Raw genomic sequence first — 13,899 nt, 5'->3', positions numbered from 1 at the left:
AACACACAAACTGTGAGAAGAATGAGAAACTTCTGACTGCTAATCTTACACTTAACTGCTCAAGACTACACAGCTTCAGAGGAGGCAATTTAAAAATGTGTCATATGGTATTTTGAAATTAGAATCGGTATTTCAAGTATTTTGTACATTGTGCACCACTGCTATTTAATGTTTAAAAGATAAAATTCTAAATGTAATATTTTAGCTAGTTGACACCTATGTGCTTTGACTTTTACTTCTGGAGGGTTCAGAAGGCTGTTACAAACCAGGAAGAGGGAGGAAAGTGCTTAATACACATAAAGTGCATTAAAATAAAGTTGAAAAAAATAACTTCTAGCCATGACACTATTTTATATTAGTCTTATAACTGCTTTACACTCTTACACTTAGATAGGTAATCCAAAAAGCTGTTGGTCTGAAAGGAGCAATGAAATTTTAAAGACATTATTCAACTTTAGGAACCAAAGAATAAATAGGTTTTGATTCCTTGTTAAGTTTCTTATACAAAAACAAACAAAAGCTTCCAAATCAATTATTGATATTCTAAATAGACAAACATTTACTCCAGAATTCATTAAAGTATGTAAACATCTTTTGAAACTGTACATTCCTTTTTTTCCTCTGGAACAAAGTACTGTATATTACCTAGAACACAGAAAATTAAAGAGGAATGCTCTTTGCTCCTGGTTTGTAACTGGCATAAGAGACACTGCTCAAATCACCAATTTCTATTTCTCTTCCCTCAAAGGTACTGCTGGAGGAGGGAGAGAAGAGAGCTTTTGTGTGTTTGTTTAAAAGACTGCAAAACACAGGTTGACTTCAGAGAGCAGAGAAAAAAGGGCCTGGCCACAAGTTAACATGAGCAATGTGAAATCTACTCCCACAATTCATATGCTGAATGATTTTTACTTTGGCTACATTAATACCTCTAAACAAACTTTCCTAAGTTTGATCAGTTGACTTCTCATTTCTTCCTTCCTCACTAAAGAAATACAGACTGTACAGAAGGTGCTATTTTTGTGCATATAGGGTATGCTATGGATTTGTGCTGTTCCTCAGACTGAACTGGAACTCCAAAATTGTAGACTTGCATATTAAACCACACTTAACTGCTGGGTCTTCAAACACACAGATCATTTCACCATACTACAACTAGAAGCAACCAGAGCAAGAGGAGCACAGAATGTACAAGAGCCCAGCACAATTCTTGAAGCTAGGAGGACACCACCTATTGACCAAGCCTGCCTGGTTTCTTGAAGCTTCTTGAAGTTGATGTGAACTCATCAACTCAGGGAAAAAAAATCCCTAACAGGGAGAGGGGAAGATAAAGAAAGGGATGGGAAACAAAGGCAGAGCACAATTCACAGTCTAGATCAAACCTGAACCCTTATTACACCTGTACCTCCCAGAAGTGTGAGCTGACTACAAAATCTCCCTCTTCATAGCAGAGGCACAAATAAAGCAGAAAAAAAAGAAATCAGTTGTAATATACAGTAATGGCCAGTAACAAAAGAACAGCAAACCACAGAGTGTCCATCTGAAGCTTCACTAGGCTCAAAGAGTGGACATACTTTGGGATGATACCAGCATTCTTCTCTGATTATACCAAGAGTCCCAAGAGCACACAGTATGAATTTGAAAGAGACTAAATATTCTTTCTGCTGTTTTCTGAAGTTGAACAAGGATTAGCTTGAATTTCTTAGTTAGTGGCAATCCTGAGGAAGAAAGAGTGCTCTTTATACTATTTATTCTTTTCCTGTATAAATTAATGAAAATCAGTCACTGTTATTTTACCAGCATAGACACTGCTCAGACTCTGCTCTCTGAACTGATCATACCTTCACCTCAAGCTCTGTATAATCTCTGCTAATGATTTTCTCTATACAGCTTGAAGTTCTGAGGCACTGTGCCCAAAACTTCACAATGTGGGTGCTTCTAACAGTTTGAAAGAACAAAAACTGTCTGCAGCTGGATAATGAGAATATTTTCCATGAGAGCACTACCTGCATAATTTCTTAGTCAAGTCTGAGGGGGTTCTGCAATAAAGTACACAATAATTCAAGTTTACAGTAAAGGAAAGGAAAAAAAGTCAAGTTTTCTCACTAGCTGCCTAGTGAATACAGATTCAACACAACTCTTCAGCACACTTTCAACCAAATCCACCATGAATGAATAAACACAAAATGAGTAAATATATTGTGAAGACACTATTTAACAATCCTAAAGTATTAATGCCAGCTTCCTAAATGTTTGGTAAATATTTATGCTTCAGAAACTGTGAAACAAAGGACTAAGGGTGGGAAAGAGCTTAGAAGCTTTCAGGAAGAAACAAAGGCACAGTGGGTTTGAAGAGATAATGAGTGTACTTGAACTCTTATTCTTACAAATTCTATCACAAAAATATTTATGTGAAGATAACATTAGATGTTTAAACATTTGCAGAAAGACTACACTTACTTCAATTACCAATGAAAAATGCAACTGCTTTAAAGTGAGAAAGGCATGAGAGGATCATAATGGCTCCTGGGAAAGAACAGACTTGTCCAGAAAAGGGCAGAAAAGGCAGGTGGGTGCATTTGTCAGTAGCTGGGTAACAAATTGGTGGAATGTAATTTGATATCTAAGAAAAAGAGTTGGAGTTACAAACCAGCTCTAAGAACCAGATAGTTCTGAACACACTGCAAGGACGCTGTACTTTCAAACATCCATTCACCTTAACTTCAGAGCAGAATCCTCTGTCTGTGTGTGCAATCAATGATGTATACAGGTAATGACTGGCCAAATGTCAGTTAGAAGCATTACACCACCAAAACTAAAAACACAAGGGGTAAAGCAAGCAATCAAGGCAGCTAACAAGAGAACAAGGCATTTGTAAAAAAAAAACCATTCCAAATCATCACAGGACTCCCAGTACGCCCAAAACTGACAGGTTTCCTCCAAGATTTCAGTGCAGGTGAATTAGTGGAGATTAAGAGTAGTTTTGAAATCTAAGGGCATCCATGAAGTGGACACAATGCATTCCTTCTCCACATTGGCAATTCTACACATAAGGAGAAAATTCCTTTCTAGAGTGCAGTATAGGAAGACTGTAAGAGGACTTTACCACAGCAGAAATCAAATGTGAGAAAAATCAACCAATTGTAATTCTATTTTTCTGATATAACTACTCAAGATACCTGATTTTATAAAGAAATCAGTTCCAAGGATTGTATTAGAGAAACTCAAGCATTTCTCTCTCCCTTCCATCATCTTCTAGCAAACCAATGGGGTGATTCACAGACAAGTGAATAACTCATCTTTTTGGCAACCCTCTGTAGTGAATACTGTGTATATTTGCAACCCAAGCCTTATTACAAAATTTCCAATAAACCTGACAGTAATATTAAAGATACCCAAGAAGAAAAAAACTTGCAGAAAGTAAGAAAGCTGTAACTACCTCTGTGCAGGTAGTTTGTTTGTTAAAGAGACAGCCAACAGCTCTTCCACCAGTCTTAGGGGGATTCTCTTTGAACCAATTAAAGAAGAACTTGACACTTACAAGGACAAACTGAAAACAATTGAAAAAGCTAGAAATCCTTTCTATTACATAACTTGTCTGACTAATTCCACACCAAAATACAGGCTGAGCTCCAAACTGGAGGAAAAGACTAACAGAATATAGTTCCTCTGTTTCCTCTTAGCATTTAACAGAATAACCTAGTGTCTAACCACACTTTTTGTTTTATTAGGCAACAGTAAAATGGCAAACTGTGGAAATAAAAATACACAGCTCAATTTTGAATTATCACATTTGAAATTACTCACTACAAGCAACAACCTCAGGACCCAGCAAGTTCTGTGTGTTCTGACTCAAAAACAGTGTCAAGAAGAGGTTATTAAGAACAACAAAACTGGTACAGGAGTTCTGAAATCCAAGGAGATTCCAGACAATGACAGATCTCACGTCAGACCAGACTTTCTGGCAACACAACTGTGTACAGTAAAGCACCTGCAAGTGTTCCACACTGGTAGTATCATATGTGACTTCACAGCGTGAACAAATAATTATTTAGGCCACAAATCCACATTCACATTCTTCTAAAAATAACTCTGACCAGAGCCTGGGAATTGCCAGTAAGGGCCTTAAAGAAGGCAACAGTATCCAGTATATATAGTATATACTATATATATATATATATATATAGTATAACAGTATATATAACAGGGACAACAAAAATGTCCCTCCTGTTAAAATAAGATTCTCATACAAAGGAATTAGGTGTCTAATAAAGGAGGCAATATATATATATAGCTGAAATATATGAACCTGAAATATATGAACCAAGTATAAGCAATAAAAGCTTTGCCCATGCAAGTCTGCAGAACAGCAACACTCCAATATCATGTAAATAATTACAATTATCACAGCAATGCTAGCTATTGTGTCTTAAATGTCAGAAAAGAGCCTGAAGACTGCAAATATGCACCATCTACTGAAGTATCTTTTCCTTTTAATGCAACAAGTGGGTGTCAGCAGAGAGAGCAATTGCTGCTTGATTTAATTCGGTCAAGAGAGCTCAAGGAACTAGGTCAAGACCCAGAAGAACACTCAGTCATACACTGAACCAGTGGAGAAAAGTTGGCTAAAAGCATCTAGAAGTTGAAAAAAAAATCATCTTTGCAAACATCAGTCTGACTTGCAGAGCCATGCAAACCAATCTGCCAAACTAAAGATGTCTTTATTTCCACACCAATGTGTTTTTAAAAATTCAGCTCCTTTCTAGCAAGATAACACGTTCAACGAGACTTAATGCAAAACATGAAATAAATATATATGTATATGCTTTGCCCCATGCACAATGCTTACTTCTGCATCTCAGGACTCACAGATTTTTACAAATGCCAACACAGTTCCCCTTCTTTGCAGCAGTAGAATTTAAAACTTAATCTGCTCTGGAAAGCCTATGGGTAATGCAAAGTGTACTTTATGGTACTAAGCCAGCGAAAACTGAACATTTGTCCATAGCACAACATGGCCAGATTCCAATTCAATTCAATATAAATTGCATTTTCTATTCATGTAAGGGCAATATTCAGAAGAGAATAAAGTTTTACAGTTCCAGATAGGGAGATATCAATGAGGCAGGTGATGGTTAAAGATCAGGAAAAGTACTGACACTGGCCTGAAGAAACAGGAGATAAAAAGAAAAGTAGAAAGAGTTTGTGTAATTTCAGTTAACTGTGTGTCTGACTCTGCTTAGTGCAAACATCACCTGAATTCCAGGGTCATGATGCAGTAGAATAATAGTGAAATCAAGTTTTGTTAAAAAGAAAAAAAAAAATAAAGCAAAGAGCTAAGAGCTATATGTTAATTAAAAATAAAATTCATTTGCTAATGTTGCTTATTTTGCTGTCTGCTATTAAATTACTATCAGCAGAAAGGAAATAAGACAACTCTTGAAGCAGGCACTCTGCTGTTGCAGACTTCTTTGTGGCAGTGGTAAGGCCCTCTTGCTCCACTATTGCAAAAGAAAGAGCTAATTTACTAGAAAAAGGAGAAATGCCAAGAATCAGACAAGGAAAATGGACTGCTCTATACAACGATGGCTTACATAGCTTTACATGAGTAGCTTGATAGAAGTAACAAAAACCTCCATGAAACCTTAGTGGACTTCAATCAAAGCCTGTGGGAACCTATGCAGTTATTCCCAGCCAAGTCTGCAGTTTGTTTATAGAAAACAGTTTTCAGATTTCCAAGAGCAATCCCACAAAATCTACTCAGTAGAGCAGCATCACGATACTACGAGTGCCCCCAGTGAAAACTCACCTAAAAGACATTCCCTTAAGAACCCCGGTGAACTCACAGTTTCAATCTTTGCACAAAATTTATCCCGACAATGAATCGTACACAGGAGTTCTCTCTGCTGCTCTGAATTTCATTCTGCAGATCTCCTCACCTACCACCCCCCGTTGCCCCACAACTTCCACGAATCCAAAGAGCATCTCAATTAAATCGGGTGACCTCACCTTTCATTTTGACCGTGGGGGAATTGGGTCCAGCCGATTGCTTCCTCCATCCTCTCCAGTTCTGGCAAAGGCTCTCCGCCTCAGAGATGAAGGAACAAAGAGAGTCTTCCTCAAAGCGATCGGAGTCTTCAAATGAAAACCTCTCCCCGTCCTCCCACTCTGCGAACATGAGTTCCATCACATCCGAGAGGCGACGTGGGGGAAAAGAAGAAAGACAGGAACAGCACTGCTCACTTTTAACAGGTGAATGGACTTGAGGGCTCTTGCAATACTTAAAATCTCGGTTTTGATTTGATCCCCATACTACAGTACCAGGAAAAAACAAAGTCAGCGCTGTCTGAGATGAGAGAAGCAGGAAATAACTACCAGGATAGCTGGTAAAAATTCCATGGGGGGAAACAAAAAAGTTCTTTAAAAAGTTAAAAAATGCTTATGTCCACAGAATGTACTTGAGGCGGAGGGGGCTGGTTAGTCCATGAGAGCTGCCTCCGGGCGGGACAGGTGCGTGCCGGGCACACGGAGGGTCCGAAGGCTCCCGGCGCTGCAGGACGAGGGAAGGGGGCCGGCTTCCTCCTCCGGAGCTCCCGCGGGGGGGCCGCCGGTGTCTGTGCGCAGGGCCGGGTCTCCCTGAGCTTGTGCTTGTCTCACTCCCGGCGCAGGAACCGAGGGGAGGGAGGGCAGGGGCACCGGCAGGGGCTGGGGGGGAACAACTTCCCTGCCGCTCGCGGGGGCTTAAAAACAGCCCGGTGGGGCCGGAGCGCCCGCGGAGGGGCGGCGCGACCTCCCGGCTGCTCGTCACGGGCACCGGCACCGGCAGCGGCGCGGGCGGGCAGGCGGCGGCTCCGGCCTCACGGGGGCGCGGGCGGCGGCCGGCGGGGAGCGCCCGGCGCTGGTCCCGGCGGGCAGGGTGGGGGCAGCCCGTCGCCGCTCCGGTCGCGGTGGCCCCGCGGTTGTCTCTATGAGCCCATGGCCGGCGGGCCCTGCTGGACGCCCCCGAGCCCGGCGCGGCCCCGGCGGTTCGCGGCCCCGGCGGGTCCCGTCCCTGCCCGGCGCGGGCACCAAGATGGCTCCGCGCTTCCCAGCTTCACCTGCGACACCCCCCGCCAGCTGAGCGCCCCTTCCGCCGCCGCGCTTCCGGCTTCCGCCGCGTGGGGCATGCCGGGCGGGCCGGGGAAGGAGCCCGCGGGCCCCGGGATGGGCTGGGGCTCGGCCGGCCCCTGCCGCCGCCAAACACACAGCGGGGCCCTTGGAGGGGCCGGAACAAAACAAAGGCCTGTGTGGTGCGCCTGCCCGCGCCGCCGTGCGCAGCGGGAGAGCGCTCGTTGTGCTAAAATACGGAGGCTGCCCCGGAACGCAGGGAAGATGAGTGCGTGAGGTAGAAATCACTCAGCTGTGATCAACTGATTGGAGATTAAAGAAATATACGAGTTCTCAGTAACAACTTTTTCTTTTTAAGAAAAAAACAACAGTAAAGGAGATCAAGGAGGAAAAAGGAACTGAGACCGTGGCTCGAATAAGTCCCGTTCAAGTGCAGTGACCGCTTTCCTTCGGCCGAGAGCCCCTCGCTGTCAGAGGCCGAAGGGAAGGAGGGTCTGAGGAGCTGCTCGGGTCTGAACAGCTCCAAAACTCGAACAGAGGAGATAACTCACGTGCCAGGTCCACGAGGAATTGCATTGGCTAGCTAAGGTCGTCCTATCCTACCCACTCTGAAAGCAGCAGTGATGCTCTTTTATTTTTTTTTTCTATAATTCTATTTCTTGGAGTTTTAGTTCATTGCTCCATTGAGAGAGTTGACTGGTTAAGTACCAAAGGATAAATTTGCTCTTAGAGTACATGTCAGCCAAACAGCTGGGCCTACACCTCCTTTCCTGTGTTTGCACAGAGGGGAAAAGCAAATGATGGGAAAAAAATAATAATAACACAAACAAAATAATAAAAAGAATAACATAATAACATAAGAAATAGTAAATGTAGAGCCGGGAGAAACTGAAATGCATCTTGGAACATTCACTATCTCCCTCCTCTCACTGTAGTCCTTGATCCAAAAAAATTATATTAATTGATGAGTCTTCACAGAGGGTCCTAAGCAATGCGTCTGCGATCCTAAAGGAAGCTTCCTGCATGGTTTGTCCTTACAAATGTAATGCTTCCAGTTCAAGGTTTTGAACACAAAGATCCATTGCTGCAGTGTCCATCAGCTGTAAGAGGTCACTCAGTGAAATGTCAGGTCCTTCAGTGCTACCTAGGCAGACATCCCAGGGCAGGGAGGCAGCTGGAGGCAATGTGCCACAGCACAGCGTACCAGGTTCTGGCTCCCGTGCTGCCTAATCCTACACCAAAGTTGTCCTGTCCTGATGCCTGACTCGATCAAATCTGTGCTGCCATAGAACCTGATAGTGCCACACCAGCAGTAATTCAGGAGAGAGACACACCTGCCTGATAATGGGAATTCTGGCGGGTTGCATCAATAGCGCTCTGAGTCAAGGGCATTGCAGAGAATCTCTGCCAGGTGAGAAAGCAAAGATACACAAAGGCATTGTAATACTTGGTGCGATGTTGCATTAAAGAAGGATTTCACCTGAGGAAAGGTGTTTCCCTAGTGAGAAAAAAGCATTTAGAAAAGAATAAAAAAATGCAGCTGAAATTTTGAAGAGTATATTCAAGAAAAAAGAAATTAAATGCATTGTGTCCAAGGAGTGAAGAGGTAACTACAGGTAAAATTCAGCACCCCGACTCAGATGTTGTGGCACTTGAAATGACAGAAATGGGCAGGGAAACACAGTGATGTCATAAGGCTGATGCTGCTCACCAATATATTTTGACAACATTATGTGCAACATGGCACTGGTAAATTTTAGCTAATTCCAGTAGAGAATACACATTACATCCAGAAAGGGCAGAGGAGAGGAGGAATATTAGACAGTACTAATTATAAGGGGGCTTCAGTACATTCATTGTGTTTGATTCCATTAAATTCCATTAAATCCTCACTCCCATTCCTCCTTCTTCCAGCTTTGGGATACCACAAGTTATGGATACTTTCAAAGAATCTTGCTTTCACTTTCTTAAACATCGTGAGCTGAAAGCATGGAAGAGGTAATGAAAATAATGAGACAAGCAAAGCAGAGTGAACATTTGGACTTTCATCTTAAAGTGCATTTCAAGACCCTGTAAAAATGTGTCTGCTGTCTCATGCAGAGCATGGGTGTGTTGCTGCCCTGGCCAGCATGAGGGAGTGCAGGTGTGAGTGCTTCACTTCTCCTTGTCCTCATGGCTTGGAAAGGCACACAAGTTTATAAACACTCTTCCATTTTTTTCCCCAGCCAACTTATTTCATGAGACAGGCATGTATTTCCTCTTGTGAATCTTCCAACAGACAAAAACTAGAGACTGTGAAAAATAATATCTGACATGTAACATCTGACTAATTTCAGCAGTGTTCTGCTAGGAAGAAAGAAATTCAGTAAGAAATCCTGCAGAAATGACAAGGTTGCCAGTAAGATGCTTCCTTCCTTGCAGGGATGTACTTTTTTTCTTTTCCAATTTCAGAAAAAGGAAATTGCTGTTGAGAATTCCTCTGCCTCCAATGCAGACAATTTTCAGAATGCAGCATTCCATATGAGAGAGACACATATGAGTACACACGCCTACCCTAAAGCAGAATTGCAACATTTACATTTGTTTCCTGTCTTAAGCTCTCGCTGGGGACTAAAAGTCAATGAGTCTGCATTGCACCTCAGAAGTGTCTGCTTTTCACTGGTGAGTCATGTGCTACACTGCAAGTCATATCCAGCATGTTCTTTATTTCTGATTGCATGGAAAGTAAAACACATCCTTGCTATGGCTTGAATCTAATACTCAATAACAAAATACAGCACTCTAGAGGTTTTCACTGCAAGTGCAGTGGGACCCAGCTGTTCATCTCCATTCTGACTCAACAAAGGTTTCATTGTCTCTTTGCATGTGATAATGCACTCAGAAATGACAAGCAAAGGCAAATTCTTAAAGCACACATATGGCTTTGTGTCTAAGTAATATATTGGATGTGCAGAGTAATAGATTTTTGTGCTCTAGAACTATAGCACAATGGCAAACTGCCAAAAGTTCCTGTTCCTCCTAGATGATCACTGTTTCATGCTATACTGATCACTTAATTAATAACTAATAATAATTAATAACAGATATTAAACATCTCCACAGACATAACAACCAGCCACCATTATTTATTTCAAAACATTAGGTCTGTACAACATATGGAGCAAATAACTGTTTTAGCACAAAAGAAGGGACAGCACACAGCTCATTGCTCCTTGCTCTGCTTCTAACTAGGCAAATGGCTGTACAAAATGCACAGAGCTTTTCCAGACAATGCATACCAGGAAGCTGAAAGCAAAGCTGTTCTGAGGTAATGCAATCTAAATTTCCCCCATTTGGATTAAGCATTTTCCAATCTTTGACTAATCCTTGCCACAGAAGACTTTAAACTGATGTTGTCCAAGGTGCTCTCTCTGGGATCTCGGAGAATATGAACATGTGCCTGAGTAAAGCCTTATTCAAAACTAAATTCACCATTTGTGAGATAAGTGACTGGTACATACATACATACACACATGGAAAATAGAGTCAGTAGGGAAACACTGTGCAACAGCTGCTAAAATTACTGTTATACAGCAGGAGACAACAATTATGGCTAAGACCTCATGTAGCAACATAACTGCTACTCTTCAGAAAGAGAAGGTGGCATTTACAGATAATATTGCCTGCAAGGATTACTGAGCATATGTTGTCTAGCATCTTGTATTTCACAGGATACAAATATATTTTCCTCTTCCTTTCACACTAACCTGCAGGAGCATTTGTTTTAGTTTTCACACTTCTGCCATTACCAAAGCTGACAGTCTGGCAGGGTCTAATATGCACTATACATTCACAGATAGAAGCACCGAGCTAAAGGGAACTGAAATGTTCTCCATTTTGCAGAGGGGAAAGAAAACAACTATTACACTGCAAGTCCTCTTTTTTCTGCCAGTATCACATTTGGACGTTTCCTTAGCCAGTGTGAAAAGATTGTGAAAGCAGTAAAATAGCTCTCTCCTTTGTCCAGAGAGCAGGTTAGATACATCCTTTATGGAAACTCAGCAATTGATAACTCAGTTTGTCTAGAGAGTGTATTACCCTAACTAGCAATGTTATACCATTGAAAGTACTCCAAGATTACTCTTTTGATGCAGGCAAACCATAGTTCCTTGGCTTATTTTCAGTTCACCAAAAAATAATCAAGGAAAATTGATAAATGTGACACTCCTTCTCTAGCAATCTACAATTTTAGAAATCAAAACTGGTAATTAAAAATAACAAGTGCTGCAGCAGCTACCCTTAACACGCCTTTGCTGCAGAAGAAGGGTTTCTGTAATTTGTTTTTGAGGGTACAGTCAGCTGCTAAGTGAAGGATAACTGTTGGGGAATATAGGAAGCCCATTTGTTCATGTCAAGGCCACATGCACTGCTCTGCAATGCATGCAAGCACATCTTGGCTAAGTGAGTAACGCTCTGCTGTATTTATGTGCTCCTCATATCTTCAGGAGCAGAAGCTTTCCCCATGCTATGGAACCCACTCCTTCAGATGAAACTCACCATAGCAAAATTTGCACTATAGCTGCTTCTTAGCAGTAAAGTCTTTCAAAATATGAACAGGCACTTTAGTACTTAAGGATAGGGATGAAAGATTGCCAGGAAAAGGTGATTCTAAAATGCAAGAACAACTGTGTACAATATTATAGACAGTAAAATGGTATGTATTCTCTGCAGCCTTTCCCTAGAAAAATAATCTAACCATGGCATTAGGGATGTGAGGGGTTTTATTTTAAAAATTGAATTCATGCTACCTCTCATCAGATCCCAATGGGAAGTTCAATCATCAATTAAATTGTCACTCTAAGACAATTTAAGCTTAGAAGAGAGAAGAGATAACTTCTCTCTTACAAATAGTGTGGTTGCTACAACCACGCAGCAACGCTTCGTTTAAGAAAACACACCTGACAAGTTTTGTGCCCATGGGTGTGGCTAAGGTCAGTGCTGTTCCAGTTCCATATATTTAACTGGCCTCTTTTGTATAAGAAAGAGGAGACACTAACAAAGATATGATGCCATGATGACTGAAAACTACCTGGACTGATAGATACAGAGACAACACCTCAGTCACTTTTCTTTTTCTGTAATAAGTGAGGGGGAAAAAAAATTCCCTAGACCTATTGACTTGAGCAAGTAGGATTTATTGCACAGTACTCTGTAAAATCAGTCAAGCCTTAAAATTATCTGAATGCTTATTGGTAAAGAGTGTTCACCTATTCTACCTGCAGATCTCACATCCCTGGTATATTCAGGTGGCAAGCTTTTTCAACAGGATCCTCCTTTATGAGACTTAGAGATTCTCAGATTAAATCTGCTGTTTCTATTTTCATCTCTCTTCTCTAGGCAGGTGACCAACCCTTAGCAGGTACTGACAGTGACTGTTTTGTGCACTGTCTCAAAGGCTACCAGCTATTTTAGTCAGATCTTCATTTTCAGCCATGTTCCTGCCAAGTGCTGTGACAAGATCCTATAAAACTTCCTATCCAAAATTTTAATGCATTCCCCAATATAATTATTTCACATATCTTCTTGGGTGAAGGTAACTAGATTTGTGTAATTGTGTCATCACCTTTAGTGTTAAATTTAGCAAACTGTATTTATTTAGGATGGTTAAATGTAATAGCAGTAGGAGTTTAGTGGCATGCTCTTTGCTTATTTCTTCAGGAATCTTGTGTGTGGTCACTCCTGACTAATCTAAATAGAGGCATCTGATTAAAATAGAGCATCATCCCTAAGTTTCAACCACAAAGTTGCATCAGTTTAACCAATTTGTTAAACCCATGTAACTTGAAGACAAGCCTTGCAGGAAAGTAAAGATTTCTCAAGTCTTAATTAACCCAGCTGTGGCTTAAGCATGTGGGGAGTTAAAAGGCTTTCTGTTGAGACTTCAGTATAATTGTGCTGAATAACAGAATCTGCTTCTTAGTCTTGCAAGAGATAACAAAATAGTAAACCTTAAGCAAAGGAGTTTTCCTTTGGTATGTTTGGTTTTAGATTCCCACAATCAGAGGTTATAATCCTACTTTACCTGCAGCAAGCCTGTACGTGCGAGTGGGGAGGGGGAAAAAGAGCAAGGAACTAACCTTTAGAAGCACATGTTCTTCTCCTACAGCTCTGGTTTGCACAGAGCAGATTAGTTAAATTGCAAATAACAGGGTTTTGTTGTTGTTTGAAGTGGTTCTGTCCTGTTTCCAAGAAGCAAGTGACAGAAGAGTATACACTTCTGCAGTTCCTGCCACCTTGTTTCTTCTGTTGGACAGCAACTGAACAGCAGTGAGTTCCCTCTGTTCCCATCTCAGCCTCAGCTGCCCTGATGCGTGCATGAAAGCCACTGCAGATATAAAGGGATAGGAGAAACAAGGCCTTGTGCTTAGCTGACAGAGCGACACAGCTTCTCATTAGTAAAGCTGATCCAAAGAAGTTGGTTCTTCCTTTCAGGTGACAGGCTAGTTTTGAAAATCTGCAAAGAGAACAGTGCCTTTTATTTCTGGCAGAATGTGTGAGATTTGAAAAGCAGGGAGGAGAAGATCAAGTGGTGCACTGGGGTTTCACCAATTTGTTTGAATTTGTCTGTCCTACACCTGTCCTCCATCAGCACATCTTAAATCCAAAGGTTTTTTTAAACATAAATTACTCCAGCTGGACCATCCATATTTTGCTGGCTCTGCTTCCTCTTTTCCCTTTTGCACATGAACAGAATTCCATAGAAACCCCTACCAATGCCAGGAACCCATTCTAAACAGGCCAGTTTAAGAGCAGCAC

General features: G+C 41.5%; 1 protein-coding gene across 2 annotated transcripts in view; it reads right to left on the bottom strand.

Annotated features, from left to right (window-relative positions):
• ZSWIM8 (zinc finger SWIM-type containing 8) overlaps window positions 1-6,612 on the bottom strand; it is a 54,393-nt gene extending 47,781 nt beyond the window's left edge. For both annotated transcript variants that reach the window (XM_066554716.1, XM_066554717.1), the window contains exon 1: window positions 6,007-6,612. In XM_066554716.1, coding sequence (XP_066410813.1) covers window positions 6,007-6,184 — 178 coding nt within the window. In that variant the 5' untranslated portion in view covers window positions 6,185-6,612. The remainder of the gene's footprint in view (window positions 1-6,006) is intronic.
• Between the last annotated feature and the right edge of the window lie 7,287 nt (window positions 6,613-13,899).

Source organism: Molothrus aeneus, chromosome 8, assembly GCF_037042795.1.
Source record: "Molothrus aeneus isolate 106 chromosome 8, BPBGC_Maene_1.0, whole genome shotgun sequence".
Taxonomy (NCBI): domain Eukaryota; kingdom Metazoa; phylum Chordata; class Aves; order Passeriformes; family Icteridae; genus Molothrus; species Molothrus aeneus.
The sequence above is the reverse complement of the archived record's forward strand: the minus strand, read 5'-3'. Positions and strand labels throughout refer to the sequence as shown.